The sequence below is a fragment of the Anopheles coluzzii genome, chromosome 2 (genome assembly GCF_943734685.1).
Source record: "Anopheles coluzzii chromosome 2, AcolN3, whole genome shotgun sequence".
NCBI classification, from domain to species: domain Eukaryota; kingdom Metazoa; phylum Arthropoda; class Insecta; order Diptera; family Culicidae; genus Anopheles; species Anopheles coluzzii.
In genome coordinates this window covers 21799668-21822793 of record NC_064670.1, presented here as the reverse complement: position 1 = coordinate 21822793, position 23126 = coordinate 21799668, and the positions used below count along the sequence as shown (strand labels likewise).

Here is a 23126-nt window from a genome sequence, read left to right as displayed (position 1 = left end):
TTCGTTGCTGAGCCATCCCTAGCGCCAGAAACGAAATCTTCATAGCTTCACTGGTTTGTTCAATAGATGGCGCTTTATAACTCATAATTATATTGCTGTCCTTTTCATGCAATGTGTGTCACCTAGCTTCGTCTAATCATGGTCTACATAGCCTTCTAAAAATGGTCGCGTGATTAGAAAAATGATTATCAGCCGACCATCGATCATCTTTGAATTCTCACTTGCTTCTGTGCTAATAGAATGTCATTGAAGTTTAGTATTTAAACAATCGTATCGCCTTTCTAGTTCTATACAGAGTTCAGAGGGAGGAGAAAGCTCTCTGTTAGATCCTAGCACACATTGCAATCATAACATTTTCATGTAATAACTATTAATTGATCATAGTTCACATTGTTGCATTCTGAACTATAAAAAGTAGGGAATGCACAAATAACACGTTCAGTTTTAATAAACCTATCGATTGAAACTCATCGCAGTCTGGCAATGCAGTACACAACACTCTCAAAAGCGAGGAAAGCTTTTAGATTCCTTTTAGGCTGAGAGTTTGAGCCGTTTAGACCCCGTTTAGGGGTTGTTTAGTGGATTTGTGGCATCTGGATGGAGTTTTCCATCCTCGAAGACACTCCATCTCCGGTAAGACTTGCTTCAACTCCACCGTGTCTCGTGCCGAACTGAGGGTTACTATTAAACACTTTCATGGTATGAGTCCGGCATCATCCATAGCATGACATAGTTGTCGTAACCTATCGGTCTACGTCTGGTGCGCACAGTACAGCTCAGCAATCTCTCAATTCACCATTTATCGCAGGAGCATGCTGCATGACATATCAAGCTCGAATGCGTACATGTAGATGTCCTTCCAAGTAGCACTTCCAGCTTTCGATCACAACCTTATTTCCCATCTTCTTGCTTAGCGTAATGGTTGTTTGTGACTTCCAAGCACAAAAACATATCTACCCCAATCATAACAGATTAATCTTACTAGGCAGGTAAATTAAAAATCCGTATAGTGAAGGGCTGTGAAAACACTGTGCTATGAGGCTATAGTAAAGATAAAGATAAAAAAAAATCGCATTGTCGTGGTAGTTCTAGCGATGCATACAATCAATACAAAACTAACCAACCGTAAAGAGCTATTATAAAAAAATAAAGATAAAGAGCCATTATAAAGAGCTATTAGAGCAAAGCATGCTCGATTGGATCCCACCAATAGATGGCGCCACCAGCTTTTTGGACTATTTTTGTTAATGTTCCAGCCATTTAGCGTCTGCTAAACGGAGATGTTTAGGATTCATTTTAAACTGAGAGCATGCGTCGTTAACAAACCGTTTTGTTTCAGGCAAAAGGGGCATATTTAAGTTTTATATAAGCTTAGTAAAAATGTAGGAAACATTTAAAGTACAGGTAAATTCATGGTACTCGTCAGTTAATCGATAGGCTAATGGAAAATCGGCAGAACTACAGCAAAATTGCTAATGGAAGGTTCGGTTATTTTTTGCAAACGGTTGCAGTGATTTAACTATTATTTAATTTTACTTTCAAAACATTAACCATGATTAATGTATGATAATTTTAGGTTTATTTTGTTCAATGTTTATGTGCACGACAGTGTACCATTTTTGCGACCATCCCATTAATCCCTTAGCCTTCCCGCTTTTACAAACGATGCCACACTCGATAGCAAGATAAGAAATCCCCGTTATCGAACCAGCTAATTCCTAATCAAACACGACTCAAACTACACCGTTCCTTTTCAGCTAAATAAAAAAGAAAAAGAAAACGAATCCATCACATTAATTAAACAAAGCCGCGCCCGGCCATTCCCACAGCTCTTGGCATTGTTACCATGTTAAAACCTATGCTAGCGAATGTGTTGCTCTCCTGCTTCCGACAGATGTCATACAGTGCACCGACCGCGTTTCTGCAATTGCAGGCAACCTCCCGTAGACTCTTGAAGGCTGCCACATAACTAATTGTACCTGAACGAACCCGGTTACGGGTAAGCCTCGCCCGTCTTGCTGCGCGCTACGATGCTACGGCACTCTACGCTACTCTATTAAAACCGAATACAGAATGTGTTGTATCTGCGCCTACGCCTCCTAGTGGCAGAATGTTTCGTACACGTTGGCGCCGAGCGTCCGTAGCTTTTCCGAGTGTAGGAAATGCACAATCATCGACGACATTAGGTCCGTCTCCTCGGGCAGTGCGGGCACTAGCCCGTTGCTGACCGTACCGTTAGCGCCCGCGGGCACTGGTGCCACCTTACTAGCCAGTCCGTTCACGATCGGGATCAACTTTGCAAGCGAAATCGTAATTCCGTTGATGTTGGCAATGCTTTCCACGTTCAGGTTCGATTTGGAGTTTTGTTTGCTCGCCCCACTCGACGAGCTCATGTAATAGTCCGCCAGCTTGTCCATCACTTTGGCCAGCCCGATGCTGACGTTCGCAAGACTTACCTCGGTCGATTCCACACTTTCCAGCACGTCAAGCGTTTCCTGGAACATGGTGCTGAACGCACCGTCGACACCGGTCAGCGAGGCGCCCGGATTGGGCAGCGTGTACGTAGCGATACCGTCGATCGGATTTCCCTTCTCATTGTTCAGCGCCATCTCGATCGACCAGAGGAGCGTTTCGGTGTCGGCCAGCGTAAGCTGCTGCTTCAGGCTGTACCGCTGCATCACGGTGGTCACATTCTTGCGAACGATTTCGATCAGCCGATCGATACCGTCACGCATAAAGTGCTGTATCAGCGATAGATAAGCCGTCTGCACCTCGAGCGATATCGCCTGCTGCTGACTATCCTCGACCGTCGCCTTGTACAGATAGCCGCCGAGGATGTTGATCTGCACCCGCAGCGTAACGGCCAGCATCGAGGCGCCGTACACGAGCGTGATGAGCCGCGTGAAGGCCACGATGCGCAGCTCTTCCCAGAGCTCCAGCTTGTTGTCCGGGTTGGTGCGCAGCTTCGCGAGGATGTCGTCCGTGCTGAGGCTTTGAAACACTTTCTCGGACAGGGCTGGCGACAGGCCCAAAATGGTCTGATTGCAGGTGCGATCCGTACACTCGTAGTGCTGCATGCGCTTCAGCTTTTCGCCAATCTCCTTCGCCTGGCGCTCTTGCAGCTCGCGCAGCTTGTACTGTAACCATTTCAGCAGAAACACGCTGCCACCGATCACAACGCCCGTGGTGATGAATTTCCTCCGGTGCCGGTAAATGAAATCTTTTATGCTCGACCACATTGCGCTGTCTGAAAACGGGGGAGAGAAGGGCGATAAAAAACAGTAACAACAATAAAACCACCTTGTAAGCATAGAACGTAATTGAATGATAATGCAGGAATTGGGGTGACAGGGGGAGGGATATGTTTCTTACCCGAATGTTGCTGCTTTGCTGCTTTCGGGGTGATTTCACCACCCAAAGGTCAACGGGATCGCCGGGGTAACCGGAAGGCTGCTTTTTTCGCATAGAACGCCTGCAGAAGTGCTGCGTTCTGGGCTGTTTCAAAACACGAGAATCTTTTCGTGTGCGTTTGTTTTCTTTTTCTACGGCAATCGATAGCTGTCAAACGGCTAGCGGCAAATGCAGGGTTCGTATACTCGCTGCAAAGTAGAGCCAATTGTACCTTTTGGGTGGTTTTATTTTAATTGTATGCGCACAATCAATTCGGGTTTATGCTAGAAATTATGTTCAAGATGTACCAAAAAATATGTTTTCCGTGGATTGGACGACAAAAATGGCCAACAACTTCAGCGCCCTGAAAATTACTTGCTCCCTGCAAAATGAACCGGTTCTCGCAATACGTAAACTGAACCGGTTCATTTGTGGCACACGGTTTTTAAATATTGACCGTTGCATTACGATGTAAAGAGACCTTTTTAAATTATTTCCTATTTTAACTAAAAAAATGTTCAAAAAGGAATCAATAGAGTATCTGCTACTCATCAACAGCCTCATTTAAAGCAATAATCTAGTTTTTTTTTCGAGTCGTAGCCGTAATAATGTATTTTAAAATAAATAAAAAATAAATAAATGGTTAAACCATTTAACAATTTTTTTTGTCCTATTTTTATTGTCAAAGATTATTTAACGTGTGTAATATAAATGAAAATCCGTCCAAAATTATAATTAATAAATAAATTCAAGTTGAAATAAATTAAAATTATTGGACTGAATGTTTGTAGTAAATTCCATTCTTGTAGCTAATATTAAAGTAAGAAAAAGAGTATCTTTTTAGTTTATATGTGTACAGTTTGTAAACATTGTAAACTGGAAAAATATAGTCAACACTGGTACTCACTGTACATTTTCCTTCGATTTCCCCCAGCGTGATATACGCTTGAGTGTACATAACGCACAAGGATATCACGTATATGACTATTTGAAACAAACGAACAAAATTAAACCACTTATAACAGAAAAAACACAATAGTTTTCACTTGTTTCTATTTTACTAAGTTTATTGTAATTTTTGCTATCTCTTACGCCTTAGTACAACCTTATTGATCCACTGGAGTTGAGAAAACTTATAATTATAGAAATCCATCAATTCATTAAACCTTAGAATAGCTTTTCTTTGTGACACAACAAAAAAAAAACACACACACACACACACACTCATCAATGGAATGGCTCTTCTTCTACGACACAGAGATGCGGGAGTACAGTTTACTAGCCAATAACGGAGATATCGGGGCTTGGAATCGGCTGATTGTCGTGTGCTCAAGAGTGTGCTCCAAATGCCCGATCACAATGTAAAACGTACATACACTCCTTCTATTTCGCTTGACACAGTTTTACGCATTTCATACGAACATTGACACAAACACACATACACACACCCATACGCGCTGAAAACGGTGCGTATAATAGCTGGTTGCTAACAGTTTAAGACGCGAAGGGAATGTAATTTTTATTAAACCAGCACGCACCCCCCCCCCCCCTCTCCCCTTCCCCCTCCACCCCATGCATCCCTGGGATGGAAATAGTTCTCGCTGGGGGGTCAGCAGAATTGTGTCACTATAAATACACCGAGCATACGAAGGTATAAGCCTGGAAATACACAGCAATCGCGATCTAACTACACTCAAGAGGCAACATTAGTACAACCGAACGCGTCCGTCTCCGTGGACTTTCCCCTCTTTGCTCTACAATTCTTATTGGGAACTACAAGCTGTATACAAAGCAGTTAATGTGAGATGCTTGAAAGTGCTTAAATATGAAGAATGTTTTAAGGCACAGGTTTAAAAAATCTCCAATTCGAATCAGCCCCACATTACAATAACTTCTTCCTAACTCTGTCCCCTCCCCACAGCGCAGAACCTTCCCATTTCTTTCCACGACACCATGCGAACGTTCGCTGAAGTGAAGAATTACAAGGGATCCGTTAAACTGATGGCCATGCGCTTCGAAAGCACCGCCGAGAGCTGGATCAATACGGTCGCCACACGCTGCTCGGATCGCCGGACACTGATTCTTCGCCCCGTCCTTCATCCTGCTGCTGCTGCTGCTGCTGCTCCGACCCGCCGGAATGCTGTGGATCGTCATGGTGGGCGGACAGTAGCGCTGTAAGCGTGTCATTCGCTCCACCGCCACTGTCCTGATGGTGGTGGGCACCGGCAATGCCACCGATATCGACGGCCGTGCCCGCGTGCAGCGTGGAGGCGATCGGGCCGGATGCCACTGATCGAATGCTTGGCCCGGGAAACGAATTAATCGTAAAGCCGTTGTCGGCCGAACCGAAGTAGTGTTCGAACTTGTCGCTGCCCGTACCGTGCAGATGGACGTGGATTTGGTTCTGATTGACGGTGCTGAACATCTGCGGACAGAGCACCATCGGTGGGGGTGGGGGTGGCGCAGGGACAGACGATGGGGCCGGTGCCGCCACCGTAGCCACCGGTGGGTGAAAGCTGACCGGCGACTGGGCGGCCACGGCTAGCGATGAGGCACACCCGCCAGCACTGGCGGCAGCGGCGGCGGCGGCCGGGTGATTGTACTGATGATGGTGATGATGATGATAGCTACCATGATACCCGTTGGTCCATTGGGTGTGATGGGGATAGGACGGGTAGGTGGTGGTGGTGGCGGCCGCTTCCACCAGTTCCCCCGTCTTGGAGACGTACGAGCTGCCACCGGCTGCAAGCTGTCCACCGAGCGGGCCCGTTTGCACCGTGCTGGTTCCCGTTGGTGGTGCCACCGCGGCAACTGTCGGTGCAGGGGGTGGTGGTGGTGGTCCAGAAAGTCCGTAATAGTCTTGGTACGGTTGCAGGTTATCTAAAACGACTGGTAAGAGTTACATTTGGGGCTGGTTGAAGCCGTTTGGGAGTGGTAAGGGTAAAGAAAAGAGGGGTCGTAGTACCTCCGGACGCCGTCAGACTGTAATTGGGATGATCGACCATCGGGCAGGAGTCGTACGCCACGTACGACGGTGGGCTGGCCTGCAGCGGCGAGAAGGTGTTCATGTAGGACGTGCTGGACGGTGCACCGACCAGCCCATTCGTCCAGTCGGTGGCGCTGGTGTAGTCTGCGGAATAGAACGGAAACCGAAATCGAAGAAATCGATGTATGAAATTGGATATACGGAAACCTATCATCACCCGCCCCCACTGGGTGCATTACTGTACAGGGGGGGGGGGGGGGGGACCTATTATCCGGGCTGCATAAGACGATCCCATTTCCTCATCTCCAGCAAGCTCTCCAATGTATGCAAACCTCTACCGACACCTCTGCACCTGAAGAACGCCTTTGGAGCCTTTGAGAGCCAGAAAGCCCTTCGATTGACACTTTGCTAAGCTATTTCAGGATCCATTCAAAAACCCCGTCCCATCCAAATATGAGCTGGAGGGCTTCTTCATCTTCATCAGCAAACGGTCCAACGGTGCTACCACACAGACAACTCCACGGACATTGCATTCCAAATCGATAATATCCGTCTAATCGTTTTCCATCATCACCGGGACTCGGGGTATGATGAACGAATGCATACCTCATTCGCACATTATCCGGTCGTGCACTTCCGGCAGACATGTGTGGACTTCCGGTGTGTGTGTGTGTGCGTGGACGTACGAGGGGCACCTGCACTTCTAATCGATTTTGGCTTACTTATTCATCCCGAATGCCATCATCACCCCGAAAGCCTCGGTGCATCCCCACCTTTTTTGCAGGCCAATTTGGAGAGGGGTTGTCATTTTTAGAAAACTAACAGACAACTAAACTGGTCCCCTTCGCCCTCCCTTCCCCCTCCACCACCACTCCCCCTCCCTTTTGGGGAGCCGTTTGGGGCCAACCAACAGACTACTGTGAGAGTTGGGCAAAGAATTGCTTCGTTACCTTGTGCAAGCAAGCAAGCAAGCAAGCCCACCGAGCATGGCCAACCAGGATCGTGATGAGGTGGATTATTGAAAAGTTAATCACAAAATATGTGCTCTCCCTCCCTCAAAACTGTTTGGAAACTGTCTCCAGCATGCGACGCTCAGCAGCAGCAGCAGCAGCAGCGCGTAACTTTTACGCACACCCACCCACTGCTGCTCTCGGGCTTGGGGATAATTAATTAGTAATTTTGCCTTAAATTGATTGACAATGTTTTGACAATGTTTTGGCAGTGGCAGGGTAACACGCTGAGGGCACCACATCCTACGCGCTTCGGGGTCGAGAAGAGAGACCCAAACCTGGGTGTTTCCGGGCGGAACGTTTCTGTGCCGTGCACGTGCGTGTACGCTACCGAAACACGATGACATCGCGTCTGATTTCCACCGGATTGATTAATTAAGAAGATTAATTTACTCTTGGCAGTACTCACAGTATGTTGAAGAAGGGTTGGCTCGCGTGTGTAAAACTATTCCACACCGAACACAACGCGAATGATTTATCGTGCCGTTTTTTAGGAAATTATGAAACGGATTCCTTTGTGCTGCCCCGTAACCGTACGAGTGGCGTGCTCGTGACATATTGGTTTCCACCTTGCCAAAGCACACTAAGAACCCGTTCGCTCAGAAGCGCAGCAGGAAGATGATGGGAAATAATTTGGCCCGTTTTGTTTTTGCATCCAATCATCATAGCCATGGCCCGCTACGATCATCTTCGTCAGCGATGCCGTCGTAATGCGTCGTGCGCAAAAGGAACAAGGGAAATCAATTTTCTTTCCCCCCCCCCCCCCCCCCCCTTTGCACCCATCCTTCCCTCCAGCGTTGCACTGGATACGCCTGACTGGACTGGCTGGCGCGTGATTAACTGCCAAACACGAGTAGTTGTTGCCCTTCACCAAGCAACCAATTTTCCCCCAACAGCTCCACGCGAATCGACGCGATGCGCTCGGTGGCGGAAATGAAAGAAATCCCTATAATCGGGCCAAATTGACCGAGAAGAAAGGTCTCTCATCACCTCATCATCATCATCATCGGTCGGCGATCAGTGCTGTCCGATCAATTCGTACGTTTATTTGCATGCGCTCTCATTGATTTTTGTGCTGTTTGCTGTTTGCTGTTTGGTTGCGCGCACCTTACGCGCATTCACGGGCAATGGCAGGTGAGTTTGCAATTGCCCCAATGCGAAAAAAAAGCATAAAATGGATAAAAAGCAATTTACCTCCATATGATGTTGTTGCCGCTTGGTTTCTAATTTTCTGCCACTGCCCCTTGCGTAGAATCAAACTTCGCTCAACCGTTGCAAATTGTTATTTTGCAGAACGAGAACAAGTCCCTTGCAACAGAAGCAATTCCCGCTCCAGTGTACAAACGTGCGAATCGTCATCGATGGAGCGATATCTCTCGGCTGCCCTTTTATTGTCCCCCCCCCCCCTACAGTGCTTGGCGGATGGCCCTTCGTTTTACATAACCATAATTCACCACAATTAAAACGTTTGTGCCCGCTTTTGCCCGTAGAGCGTGCCGTAACCGTATCGGACGGCGTTGCCCTGCTTCCCTCAAAAAGTTCAAAAAACACTTTTAACAAATCGTCCAAAATGTCAATGTTAGTAGTGCTCTCGTACGACGCGCCCTTCTCTCACAGCAAAGGCGCTTCCCCAAACCCCCTGCCCTGCCTTCTAAACAACAACAACCGGATGAGAACACAGAAACACGCACACGTTACCTGAAAACGCGAGATTAGGTTTGTAATCACTGCTCGATTCGGCACTGGTATTGATGGCCATATTGCCTCCTCCTCCACCTCCACCTCCACCACCATGATGATGATGATGATGGTGATGTGGGTGATGGGTATGAAGATTCGTGGTGCTACCGGTACTGCTGACGGCACTGTAGTTGACAGACGAGGATTTGCCGTTTCCGTTCCCGTGTCCGGTGCCAGCGGTACCACCACCGCCCAAGCTGCCGGTCGATCCTGTGCCGAGACCGTTACTGCCAAGTCCGCCGCCGTTGTTGTTGTTGTTGTTGTTGTTGTTGCTGCTACTGCTGCCGGTGTTGCTCCCGCCAGTGCCACCGAACGAGCCCGGTCGCCCCGGGTAGTGATGATGGTTGAACGCGGGCTGCTCCAAAAACCGATGCAGCGGCGGTGGACGCATCTGCGGCATATCTGTTGAATTGGAAAACACAGTACACAATCAGTGTGTGCAAAAGCCGAGCAAAAAGAGACATAGACACAGAGACAAACAGCAAAACCTCCCCCCCCCCCCGTGACCGTGGCGGTGTGGTTTGGGGATTAGATAAAGAACCGCCGGACTCCCACCGGACTGGCCCGGGAACGGCCGGTGATGAATCCTGAAGTACACACAGGAGCACACCAACAAAATAAAGAGATCTCATGTTACTGCCCCACCATCGTTTGGGAATGCGACTTCTTGCAAACGGTCACATCTACCCGTGCGCCCACCACTGCCGAAGACAGCAGCGACACAGCAGCGTCCTGTGGACCAGAGAGGACACATGCACACACGCAAAATTGAGAATATAAAAGGGAATTCGGTTGCGGTTACGCTTGCGGGAAGCGAACGCCGAGCCCCTGAGTGAAGGGATCATTAGCTGAGGACGAATCTCTCTTTCTCTCTCTCTCTCTTTCTCTCTTCTTCTGCCATTTAGTGTTCCTTTTTTGTGTGTAAGGGAGCGGTATTTTTTTTGTTTCACTTCTACTGCATCCCATTCCCCCAAAATGGGAGATGCAGTTTTGGGCGCTGCACATCCCAGTTTGGGGTTCCGTTTGCCCGAGAAGCCGAGTGTGCCCGTATGCGACGTGGCTATGCGACATGATATTGAATGACTCGCATTTATTTTTACGTTTCCTATATATCGTCCCCACTGGCCCAGGATGACGGCGTTTTTTGGGGCATCATAGAACACAGCACAGCAGCCTGCAACAACGAATCCTTTGAGCTCGGTGCGATGCTCTGCGCCACGCCGTACGGAACGACATTATGTAATTGTGTGCTCTAATTGGCTTTCACCAGGCACACCCGCCCGGTGCCATTTGGGCTGCTTTGCAACACTGGGGAGGCCGACAATGGAGCCTCGTCTTTAAGCATCGTATTGCAGTTGTTCACCAGCATCGTTCGACGGTATCGACTTTTGTGCGATGCGTTTGTGTTTGCTTCGAGGCTAATAAATATTTTTATGGCCCCTCCACCCCCCCTTTCCCAAGCGTTCCCCAGCAACAGACAACGGAAGCCTTGCGACCCATGGCACGCTCTAACTATCGGTTTCGAATCCATACCCGTTCGGCCCGGTTTGTTAGATTTTCCGCTACCAACGTGTGCCGTGTTTTTACTGCCAAAGCCTTCTTCGTTTGAAAGGAGAGAAGAAAACGGAACCACCAATGCCGAGAAACGCACGGCTCCACATGAAAGTCCCACATGTGCCACTGTCGCACGGGAAGTTGTCAATGGAACTGCTGTGCCCAACATTGTCCAACATTGTTACGATATGGGAGAGGACTTGAATGTCACTTAAACATCCATAAATACTAGTTCCAATGAGCAAACGGTACGCACCAGCCGACACACACCAGACCAGACGCGGGGGGTTCTAAATCACTTACAAAACAACTAATTCCCAGTCGCCCAGTCGGGCGGGGGAAAAAGGATCGTAAAATTCCCATTAATTGAACTGCTGCTTCCGCTCAAGCACACACACACACACACGCACGCGTTCTTCAGCTCTTCAGCTACCCGCGTGTTCCACGTGTTAATCGGGCCACGTGTTGCAAAAGGCATTAGCCCGTCCGAAGCTAATCATAGCCTGTCAAAGCAAGGCCTGCTTGATTTCTGTGCTCTGCGTACGCGTGGGTTTCGTGGGTTAATAATTGAAATCATTTTACCTCTCCCTCCAATGAGTCATGATCACACCTTGCGCCTTTTGCTACTTCTACATACTAGCCCAACAGTTAGCGATTGCCTTACAATAACTTATTGTATTAGACAATGTACAACTGTAGTTAACCTTTTCGCTTATCCAGCCTCCATATCGCTTCCGAACCTGCGATACACGTCTCCCGAGTGGTCGTTATCCACGGTCACTCGCTAACACCACACACATATCTGGGCAGCGGGGAACGGGCATGATGAGGCAAGCGTTGTACCGTGAGAATTTTTCTTACACCCTTACCATACTGAGCAGGCACAAACTCGTCTGGCCACTGGCAATGGTTATGGGGCAAAAGGGGTATGGTATGGGGTAAGTGAAGTAGAGGACGGGTCGCGACGCCACTCTTATTCTTATCCCGCCGGCCGTCGTGCTTAACTGATAAGCATGAGAGGAGAGAGGGAAAAACAAAACACACACCCAACCGGGGCCCAATGTCGAGACGCGCGTTCACCCCACCCCGTTCACCGATAAGGCGCGGGCGAAACCGAGCGGGCGTACCGATATCTGTTTTGCGCCGGAGTTCTCAAGCCCGCCGTACAGAGAGCAGTTCTGCATACAGCACCATTAACCACACACAAATAACCCCCCCCCCCCACCGTTGTTCCGTTCGCAGTCTGTGCGGTTTGGGTGTTAGAAGGGGTTGAGATAAAAGTACCGTCTTAACAAAGATGTTTGTCGCTGATAGTTTGGACACGGTTCGGAATGCTGCGTGAATTCGAACGACTGAACGCTGATTGTTTGTGAGTGTTGATCTAGAAACTTCAGCTAGAAGGTTTAGATTTGAATTTATGAGTTTAAAAATTCAATAGATTGCCATAGTTACAAGCCATTGGATTCGCTATGTTCAACCATCGCAGCAGGTAAAACGTGTCTATAAATGACATGACAGTTGAAACAGGACTTCATTCTTCAAACTTCATTGACCAAAGCCAAAAATAGTATTTCAATCATTATGTTTTTGTCTTATTGTGTACTGTTCTATTTAGTGGTGGGAGGGCGGCTCCGTGTTCAAAATAAATTCCGGAGCCGATTCCGCAGCCGATTCCGGAGCTGATTCCGGAGTCGATTCCGGAGCCGATTCCGAAGTAGACTCCGGAGCCGATTCCGGAGTTGACTCCGGAGCGAAATCAGTCCGGGAATCTCCATAAGAATGGATCTTTTACAAGTAAATTTTGATTTTTTTTGCGGTTATCAATACGTAATATGATTGGACCCAAACGCCTATTTTTATAGCGATGACGAAACTGACTCCGTTTCGAAGCCGATTCTAATTTAGAAGCCAATTCCGGTGCGAGAGCCGATTCCGGAACCGATTCCGGAGTCGATTCCGATTCCGTATCCGATTCCAGAATGGATTCCGGACCTACTATCCTACTACGCTACTATCCGGAATCGATTCCAGAAAACTGCGGAGCCAGCCGGAATCGATTCCGACAAAAACTTCATTTTTCCCATCACTAGTTCTATTATCACAGATGAGAGAGGAATGCAGGATTTTTCAGAGGAGCACATAGTTGTCCTTGACTCTTTCTTATGGGAAGTTAACTTTACATGACAGGCTCTATGGCACCCTTTTGGACAGTCTCTTTGGAAATTCCTATTGGATTTGTCCAAACGGATACGATAGAGTCAAATTCCCATCTTTAAAAGATTCATTTACCGTAAGAAAGAGTCAATAAGGTGACTCAAAACTATAAGAACCCCTGAAAAACCCTGTAAATAGTAATGGTAATTTGTTATGGTAGGTAATAATTTCGTGTATGGTAATAATGCTGCACAATGTTAAATAATCGGTACATTTTCCAACACGCTTAAGCGAGGTTAATTCAAGGTATTTGTTATCAGTTTAGCAACACGGCAGGTTAGATTACAGGATTTCACAAGATTTATTAGTTGGTTCCCATATTTTTTTGGGCTCGTCTAACGATTTATTCATCGTATCCCATAGATTTTTGGTTCGTTTTCATATATTTTTGGTTTTTCCCATAATGTATTGGTATCGTCCGATTAGATATCAATACAATTGAACCAAAAAATTGTGGAAAACGCCCAATAAATTGTGGGAACACACCGAAAAAATATGGGAAGTAGTTAAAAAATTATGAGAACCGACCAATACATCGTAGGAAACTCTGTTATAAGGAACTATGAGGTCAGTTTGAAAAAAAATTAGTTTTATAGATATGCTGGACTGAAAGCATTGTTTTCAACAAGTCCTTCCTTCTGCTCTGACTTTACAATCAAGACAATACAGTTGTGCATTGAATACAAGAGCAGTGATATTGTTTTGGGCAATAAACTCTCCGAGATCTTCAATTGTTTGATAAACGTTAAATTAGTATTCAATGCAACACTTTCACTTGCAAAGAAAGTTCATTTCGATCACAATTTTCACTGATTCTTGAGTCTGTCGTTGACTAATTCAACTTTTTCTTTCCTAGCCATGCGTTGCATATTAATTCTCCTTAAAAAAAAAACAGACTAATTGGCACACTGTTAAAAGTTTAATGATTTTACACTATTTTACTTTTCAATTCAGTTGGACCTTATCGTCCGTGGTCGGTTAAATCTTTGTACTAATCACATCACATCCTTTTGCACATTTTACACTGCATTCTCTTTCTATGTCGTCACATTACACTACATTACGATTGTAGTACACAGGCTGTACCACCATTCACACAACCCCAAACCAATACTCCTCCAGCAGCTCCTGATGCAGCTCAACTTACTCGTTTTCGATCGCGGCTCCCGTGGACCGTCCACCGTCACCTTGATCGCCTTGCAGTACGTGGTGACCTGTGGCATCGTCGTACAGATCGTGATAGTAAGCGTAAAACTTTTCCCTGTAAAGAAAACAAAAAAGAAAAAAAAAAAACAGAAGAAACATTCATTAATGAAAATGCTGGTATTTAAATAAACTTGTCCACTTGCATGATGATGATGATGCACCACCATTGCCGTATCCGCACGCAGAACACTTCAAAGTGAAACGGTGTCACCGTTTACCTAAAAAAAAACCCCCCGCACAATCCCGTGCAGTCGATCTTCAGAGGCCCAGCAAATGGCTATGCTGGGTGCCCCTATTTGCTTGGCCAATCCTCGCTCCCTTCCTTCCCCCGATTCCCTAAGCTCGCAATCTGTTTTGACTCTTTGTTTGCAAACTTTTGCCACCTTTTTGGTTCGGAAGATTACACCGATCTTCCACCAACCAGCAATAAGAACAACAACTCTCTCTCACATTCACACACTAAAATGCGCAACATATTAAAAATGTAATCCGCTTTACGAACCAGTCCCACTACCGGTGCCCACCCACCAAGGGGCTTTGTGCGAACAAAAGCAAAAACGAGAGATAAGTATGTAAAAGATTATTATGATGCTGTTTTTGCGTTGTCCATTTTCCTCCTTTTGTATGTGTGTGTGTGTATGTGTGCTCCATGTTTACCGTGCCACCGCAAATGCCCGGTCCGGTTGACAAAACTGGCCGCAAGATTTTTCGGAAGAAGGGTAAGGGCGTTTCCCGAGAGGGGGTTTGCGAGGTGAAAATGATGGAAAAGTTAAAGCGAAACCAGTGGGAAACAAACGCGACGGGAAGGGGGTCAAGCCGTCGTTTCGGAGGGGAAGGGGGGGGGGGTTGTGGAGGGAAGCTGTTAATGAACTTATTATGCTCTTTCGGTGACCATCATCGCATTTTCCCTGCTGCTGCTGCTGCTGCTGCTGCTCTCCTTATGTCAAACAGTCCCTTACCCCAGAAGCCTTCCCTTTAAATGTCACGTGCAGATAGGATCTGGCTAACGGGGGGAGGGGGTCCATGGTGTCCTTTAAGAACACTAACCCACCCACCCAACCCGACCCACCCGAAAGCGTGGTGGGTGGCCTTAATGGTTTGACGATACAATTAAAACGAGAGCCCGGCGCCCGAACACACGCGTGCACTGCCGTGGACAGTCGGTAGGGCAGCAGCAGCAGCAGCAGCAGCAGCATAACAGCAACAACAACAGCCATCATCCGACGAGGCAGCAGCATAAAATTAAATTTTGTCCAGCTGCGCCAGTGATTGGGTGGCAGTTTAACATGCGAAAACAATGCTGCTTATGATGCGCGTTTGGTTTGTCCCGCTCCCCGGCAAACCGTTCTCTTGTCCCCCCGAGTGACGTCAGGGACATTATTTAAAGTCATCGATCAAGCCGTTCAAAAATGTTACTCCCAAACCGAAATCAGTTCAACAATTAATTTACATTCTACATTTTTTGTTTTGTTGTTCCACACGCGGCCATTAAACTATCTCTGCCCTTCCGTCTCCCTTCCGTTCCGTTCTCGTTCCCTCATCGGCCTGGACACAATAGCACCGGCGGTTCGCTCGCATCTTTCTGATTCATGCCGCCGCCGCCACCATAAACATGATTTAACCGACAATTTAAATGTATTAAAGGCATATTAACACTTCGTTTTAACGATTCTGCCTTAACCTTTCGCGCGCGCATTTCGGTTGCGCAAAATATTGTTCCTGCCTTGGTCGGGCCTGTGCCTTTGTGTTGCTTTATCCGAAAGGTGTTCTCTTCAGCGGGTGGGGGGTTTTTAGAGTTTTCAGTTTGCAACACACACACACACACACACACACACACACACACACACACACACACACACACTGCCAATAATTTATGTTCAGCCGTGTGTTGCAGTTGGGACCCGGCACCCGGTGGCTGCTGGCAAAAGGTGGGGTGCTGCTCGTGCTGTACGCTCGTCGGCTGCAGTCGTCCTGCTCCGGGTACGGGCTGTGAACCTTAGGCTTCCCTCAGAGTGAGAAAGAGTCCCTGCGAGAGACGGTGTGGTCCGGCCACAGCGTCTACAGCTACAATGTTGTGTCCCTTTAATGTCTTGCGCCGGGTGATGTAGGATTTCGAGCTTGGGATAGGTGGCGGTGGGGGGGGGGGGGGCGAGATGTTTTGTGGCGCACTTTAGTGGTTACCCTTCGCTTACACCCCCTGGAAAACCCTCTGGAACCGCCCTCGCGCTGGGGTTTGCTTTCACCGATACCGCTTCTGCGACACGTTCGAACCCATCCATCGTCCGACGGCTTTATGACACATTTTGTGTAATATACTTGTTTATAGCCATATCCCAGGACAGAAAAGGGGAGATCACCCCATGAGGACCCGGACCGGTACACCGCGCGCGTCAAGACGTCTCGTGGAGGTGTGGGAAAGGGACAACACAACACACAAAAACACCTTCCCGGAGGAACAGCACACAAAATAGCACCATCGGCAGAAGGCAGCAAGCGACAGAACACAAAGCACCCAGAAACACGATCATAACACGCTGGATATGCGCACACGGCCCCTTTAGATAGATCGATGCGATGATCGTAAATAAGAAAACAGTGCCTAACATCCTCATTAATATTAGCTCGGGCGATGAAAAGATCCCCCTCGTCCGCTGTCGATGAACCGTTCGCGGAGCCTTATTTGTTTGTTGGATGATGTTCGGGGCTGGTTCGGGGTAGAAAATTAGCCGCCGCACTCGATTCTAATCGGCTCAAGGACTCGTGGCTCAACGCGCGTCCACCCTCCTTTACAATGCCGGGCCCTGGCCGGAGAGGATTTATGCAGATAAAGGCTGGCCAGCGGATGAGCGATGAGTCGATTGCCTTTCTGTATCGGGCCTTATTTTCCACAGACAGACAGACGTTCGGTCGTCGTCTTTCTTGAATTGAGACGGCGAAGACGACGAACCCCTTCCTGTCGGCCATGCAACATCAAAGCGGGAATCTTCTCCCCCCGCCCAACCGACCAACCGGGACATAATGAGCTAAGAATGAAGTTATCTCAGCCTCGGCTCGTGACCTCTTTTGTTGAGATTGAGAAAGAGAGCGACAAACAACAACAAAAAACAGAACAAATGAGACGAACCCTGCGATTTTATTAATGACGCGTGTCGGAAGTATTTGTCGAGACACCTGGAGGGGGGGGGGGGGGGAATTCATCAAAACCCGCTCGGTCCAAAATCTGCCGCCGGGCTCTGTTCGGCACCTACGGCCCCGAAGCGTGCAGCGATTTATCACGCGATGAATAAAGGTACAGGAGAGAGAGGCCGTCCGCACCGCGTGCTTGCCCCTTTCCGGAGCGCACTGGATCGCTGGAAACGTGGAACTGATCTGTTTGTTTCTCCCGGTGCCGGGATCTGGATCTGGGGCCTGATAAATTGAAGCAGGCAAGAACATTCCTGTACCGTGCACACGTCGTCGGGCACGTCCTATAGTTACCCCTCACACGCCAAACCCCATCACGCATATTCTAGCGTTCAGGGTGTCTCCAACGGTGTAGCTCTTGGCCACTCTCTATCTCCCTCTCTCTGTCTCTCTCACATAGACACACACACTCTCCAACAAGTATCGAGCAAGGGTAATGTGATCGCTTGAAGCGTCCTAGAAACCATAGGAACGAATCCGAACAGGAAGCCTGCTGCCTGATCTGTCTGCGAATGTCAAACTCCTCCCGTACCCGAAACGTCAGCAGGAACTTGTTGCTATCGGTTACACCTCACCGAGCAACAGTATCGCTACCAGCAGCAACAGCACAAGCAATGATGCTCCTCTACCGCCGTTGCATCCAGCCGAACAAGGTGTTGCTCGTGCATCTTCAAAGCGTTTTGCCCTAAATTAATGGCGAATAACACTGCCATGTGTTGGAGAAGAATTGGAACAATGAGCGATGCTGGAAGGTTCTGAAAAGAATTGCAGAACAACACAAACGCCTGCCTTTCTTTTTTCTCTAATCGACTACACAAAATGCGAGGATAACAGATGTACTTCGTTGTGCATGCATGCATGCATGCGTCATATCGACACTTTGGAAATGCACCTCACCGGTCACGCCAGTAACAGCGACAGCAGTAGCAGCAGCAACAGACCTGTGTTTCGCCAAAAGGTGCACCGAATTCGTTATAAAATATAATTGCAATTCTTACGATGAATGGTGTGCCATAATTATCAATGCTTAGACCATATGGTCCCGATACGCACACACAAACACGCACGACTAAAGGAAGAAATATGGACAAGGGGCGAGGATGGAAGGGAAAGAGATTGACTGGCTTACCTCGTCCGCTGCGGCCCACAAACCGGAGATCGTTGAATTTGGCCACCTGATTGCGCATCACGGCGGTGCAATTGCGCAGCTCGGCACAGAAGTTCTCGTCGTTGCCGGCCCGGATAGTGACCATCGTGCCGTCGCTGACGTCCCCGAGCGAGATCACCTTGAAGGCGCTCGGGAGCGTTTTGTTCGAGCGCCAGTGGTTCGGCAGGGCGGAACACAGGAAGTACGGACTGTCGGTGCGAACTGCAACGAGGGAAGGATAGGGAAGCAATAATTATTATTAGCCAAAGAGGGGGCACGACCCGACCCGACGATTGGGTGCGATTTGGGAACGGGAACACTTGCCACCGCTTGCCCGACTGGCCGGACCAGGTAATTGTTGGGCTAATAGTTGGCTTTCCAGCGTATTGGAACTGTATTGGAAGCATAGGTTTCAATGATCATTTTACCACCCCTTGGCACTAGGTGGACAATGATTGATTGGATAATACGAGATGTTTAATTACACGTTACCAATCAAGTTCTTTAACGTTTTATATTTGAATTGTTATATTAAATTATGTTCGAATCAGAATGCTTTTATCAGTTGTTCTATGGTCTATGTTCAATTTATTGTAGCGAAAATCTCTTGTGATCCCAAATAAAAGGGTTTGTACCTAGGCGGAATTTGAAAGCTCTCTACAAAATGCCACTTTAATTGTAGAGGTAATATTAATTGTTTGGTGCTTTGTTGTATTTCATACACTTTACATCAAAATATGGCATAATGTATACCAAAAGAAAGAATATTCCTTTTTTCGACTGTAACAGGACTATAAAAGAATGATATGTAATAATATGTTACAAAGTAAACGTTTAATTTGCTGCATAAAAAGGTCCCCGCTGCGTTCTGGGTGAAATTAGAATATCAGCGGAAAATAGCAAAACAGTATGTTGATTATGACTTTTTTTTTTGTATAAAACGTAGATATTAGTCGAGGATTTGAATATTCTTTCATAAGGTATGTATATCTGGGTCATTTTTTGGCGAGATATCAGTTTGTGAAATGTTCGATCCGTTAACGGAATGGACCTTAATTTGTATTACAAAAAGCGAATAAAATAATCTTTTTTATTTTTATCAAAAAAAGAGCGATGATATCATTTTTCCACTTCTTTTTTATCATTTCCTTTCCTTTTGTGAATAAAACACCGAAACACACACACACACACACACAGACACTTACAAAGTTGATCGTTTTCTCGCATGTGATCGATACCCGATCACACACGCACAAAAACTGCGTCCATTCAGAAATAGTTTCCAGTCACCAAAAAAAACAGAAAAAAATCCAACAAATTCTTACACTTTCCCATCAAACACACATCCCTATGGGTGTATGGGGGGGAGGGGGAGGGAGAACGGGTAGCATTTCCTTACCACTTCGAAAGAGGTATAAATTACACCTGATGATCCGGTCCCGGGACCGGTGGAAAACAACCTTCATTCTGAAAAAAAACAAGCAACAAAAGCCCAATGCAGTGTCTCAGCTACTGCCGAAAAAAATGACTCCTCAATTTGGTGTCTCACTATCACTGGAACGCTTCCAACCGTATCAGCTCCACGACCAAGCAAAGCCAAAAAAAACGGCCCAAGTCGTGTCGGTGTCGTCGGAAAGCACATTCGATGGACAGAGAGACAGAGGGGGAAAAAAGGGTGCTCCATTGAGAAATCGAATAAAAAATCCAACACCCCCTTACCCCCTCTCAACGAACCGATCGCCATCAGTCGTGTAATCCTATCCGAGGGGGCCCCGGATCGAACCGATCGAACGAACGCCGTAGAACAATATTTAAGGCTTCTATCGGCAACGGCAATACACGGAGAGATGCTGCGGTATCTAATGAAACGTACCGGAGGCCGTACCCAACCCGACTGGCCCTCCTGGCCCCGCGGCGTTTGGTTCGAAATTATGCATGAGTGCACGATCACCTCCCGCCTGTCCACCTTTCGCTTGGGCCGCTCGAGCCGCGTATGAAAATCTAACCCAGCGCGCTGGATCAAATTGCCCCGTCGGTGTGCCCTGCCCTGCCCTGGCTGGGATGCCGATTTGCCGCCTCAACTACTCACCGAGCTCGCCCGGGTACTGCTGTTCGGCCTCCATCACCATCCGCTCCATCCAGCGCAGATCGGCCGGGATGGCATTATCGTCCGTGGCGTGGCTGCCGCCGTTGTTCTGGGACGGTTGCAGCACGCCCGTGCCGCCGCTGTTTCGACAGCTGCCGCCCGGCTGCGTCCCCGCGTCGCCCCCGCTGGTTGCCGTGCCCGTCTCCAACATTCCGGTGCCGGCGGTCTGCTTCCTTCGGCACCGTGGCCGCTCCGTGGTGGGCGTTCCCGGCAGCAGACTCGCTGATCGCAATCCGCACGTCACCAAACTCATCGAGCGGTTCCGATCGACACTGCATCGATGCACCCGGACCGGTGCATCCACACAGCACACGCAAACAACGGGGGGGGGGGGTTTCTTCTCTTCCTAACTTGAACCAAAAAGTATCAAACGGCGGCCGAAAACTTTTTCTACTTCCAACGCAATCAGCAAACGCAAAATCAATGAAAATATTTAATTACACACGAGTTGGTCGAGATCACTATTGGCGTCACAGCACATAGACACACGCACAGCATCAGCGCACACTGACGGCACAGATCACAACGGGCATCTGCATTCCAATCGAGCACCGCTTCTCACGGCAGCAGCATCCGAGCAGGCGTGGAATTTTATTCGCTTCATTCAATAACTCCGCTCGTGCGAACTAGTCACTAAGACGCTGTCGTTTTCTGTCGTTGATGCTGCTGCTGCCGCACAACCGTGTACCTATTTCTTCATTCACTCGAAGACGACGATGACGATGACGAACTTAATACCCTGATCGCTTGATCAAGCGTGAAATCGGGAACGCGCTGGATTAACGTACACTCGCGCGCAAAAACAACAAAAAATGGCACAACGCACACAACACGGACAACGCGAATCGTATTATTATTCGGTGCGTTTAGTTTTATATTTATACGGTTTGTTTCTGCTGCTTCTTCTTCTTATTCTTTTTGATACACAAACTCCACCAAACGTATGCACTTTGCACTCGACCGATCAAGGTACGATCCGTTGCTAAGAATCCGGGTGGGAAAACGGCAAGCGACCGGGTCTGCTCTCTCCACGCACACGCACACGTGCTACACGGAGCAAAGTCAGCGCGAAAATGAACTGTTGCAGCAGCATCAACGCTGGCGCAACCGCGAGAAGCAGCTGATTTCGGTAGGTCCGGTCGGGTCGGGTACCGCGGGGACCGGGTGGTTGCCGATGCCGATGCGGCGGTATGTGATTCAAGCTACACACTCGGTCGTCGTTTCACTGCCACCGAGCTAATCGTGGAACGTTTAATAGCACAAAGAACACATTTTGTAATGATACTAATAATACGATTAATGTGTTTGTGTAACACGATGAGGTTATTATACTTTAAAAGAATATAGGAATATTTTTTTTAAGTTAATTGTATGAGAAATTTATTCGTGTGCTTTTTAAACTAATTTAGGGCTTCTTTTTGTGTTAAAATTATTTAAAAGCTAAACCATTCAATCTCTGGTGTCCTTGTTAAATGACCTTGTTAAATATTTTATTAATTACTAAAAGGATGTTTCAGACAATTTCAATTTCAGGCGCTAAGAGAGAGGGTTCTATAGGAAATGAAATGATTTCATTTCACTAATTTGAATTATTAGGTCAATGATTTGAGTGGTTTTCAGCTTAATTACACATATTTCAGAATTACCCGTTGATGCTTCAATTCAAGATGCTTCTTGCAACATTAATAAACAAGAAAGTATTTATTTCATAATTGTTTTTTCACCAGTTTACGCAATTGTTCAGAGAAGACTGCTTTCTTTACATCCCTGTCTTGCTGCCCCGCTGCTTTAAATTGGACAACAATTTTGGGCGCTTTTGTGCGATGTGTGTTACCATAGTGCAGTGAGCTGCTTACTCCCTTTTCGTCACTTTTCAGACTGTTCGCTCATTCGTCTCATAGCTCCTCCTACTTTTTGCTCCATACACAGTCTGCACTATGCCGAGGAGTGGAACAAAGCGAACAATTAACAGCGCTAAACAATCGGCAACAAACAATATGATCTATAAACAAATTTCCTATTAAATTCAAGGAGGGCCCATTTTTTTCTTTAAACATAATGCATAAGGAACAATATAACGTTGAGCTTTAATTTTTTGAACAGGACGTGTGACACTGAACTCACGGGGGCTACGCATGTAAAAATATTTAAAATAGAAAAAATGTTTAAAATACAGCGAAACTTTCATTAAATATAATGTTTAATATATTTTGTATTGCTGTAATCTAGAAGGAGTTTAAAGACAGTAATTGTTCTATTACTGTGATACAAAAAATCAGGATTTTTTGTTCATTATTTTTTGAAACATTTAAGTCGTTTTAGAGTTCAAAAATGCCACGCCGCACAGGATGTGTAGCAGTAAAGCAAAAACTGAGCCGAAAATAAACTTAAGCTCTAAAGTAAATAATAGAAAATAATAAATACAGAACAATAATACAATAATAACGTAATAAATAGAAAAATATCTCGTAAATACAGTCGAACCCAAGTAGTTGGCCTTTTGATTAAGTGCCTTTTTTTGTTATCAACTATGGTTATGAAACTAGCTGT

At 47.0% G+C, this 23126-nt stretch overlaps 2 protein-coding genes across 3 annotated transcripts; both read right to left on the bottom strand.

Annotated features, from left to right (window-relative positions):
* Window positions 1–1556: 1556 nt before the first annotated feature.
* Window positions 1557–3569, bottom strand: LOC120948764 (peroxisomal biogenesis factor 3). The gene is made up of 2 exons (XM_040365464.2): window positions 3373–3569; window positions 1557–3247 (listed from the first exon to the last, which is right to left on the bottom strand). Exon 2 carries the CDS (start codon window positions 3237–3239, stop codon window positions 2100–2102), a length of 1140 nt encoding a protein of 379 aa, XP_040221398.2. The 5' UTR covers window positions 3240–3247; window positions 3373–3569; the 3' UTR covers window positions 1557–2099.
* A 1462-nt stretch (window positions 3570–5031) lies between these two features.
* On the bottom strand, window positions 5032–21759 carry LOC120952184 (protein lozenge-like). 2 transcript variants are annotated; one of them, XM_040371373.2, is made up of 6 exons: window positions 20520–21759; window positions 18413–18652; window positions 14042–14155; window positions 9085–9528; window positions 6356–6520; window positions 5032–6279 (listed from the first exon to the last, which is right to left on the bottom strand). In XM_040371373.2, exons 1-6 carry the CDS (start codon window positions 20827–20829, stop codon window positions 5429–5431), a joined length of 2124 nt encoding a protein of 707 aa, XP_040227307.2. In that variant the 5' UTR covers window positions 20830–21759; the 3' UTR covers window positions 5032–5428. The 2 variants fall into 2 exon arrangements, with proteins under 2 accessions (XP_040227307.2, XP_040227309.2); XM_040371375.2 differs by having other exon boundaries at window positions 5032–6270.
* Between the last annotated feature and the right edge of the window lie 1367 nt (window positions 21760–23126).

Excerpts from the sequence above, each read along its gene's own strand:
- LOC120948764 (XM_040365464.2), bottom strand. The coding sequence starts at position 3,239 with ATGTGGTCGAGCATAAAAGATTTCATTTACCGGCACCGGAGGAAATTC.
- LOC120952184 (XM_040371373.2), bottom strand. The coding sequence starts at position 20,829 with ATGAGTTTGGTGACGTGCGGATTGCGATCAGCGAGTCTGCTGCCGGGA. Across the intron at positions 18,653-20,519 it reads GCAGTACCCGGGCGAGCTCG|TTCGCACCGACAGTCCGTAC; the intron begins GTGAGTAGTTGA and ends CCCTCGTTGCAG. Across the intron at positions 6,280-6,355 it reads CAGTCTGACGGCGTCCGGAG|TCGTTTTAGATAACCTGCAA; the intron begins GTACTACGACCC and ends AACTCTTACCAG.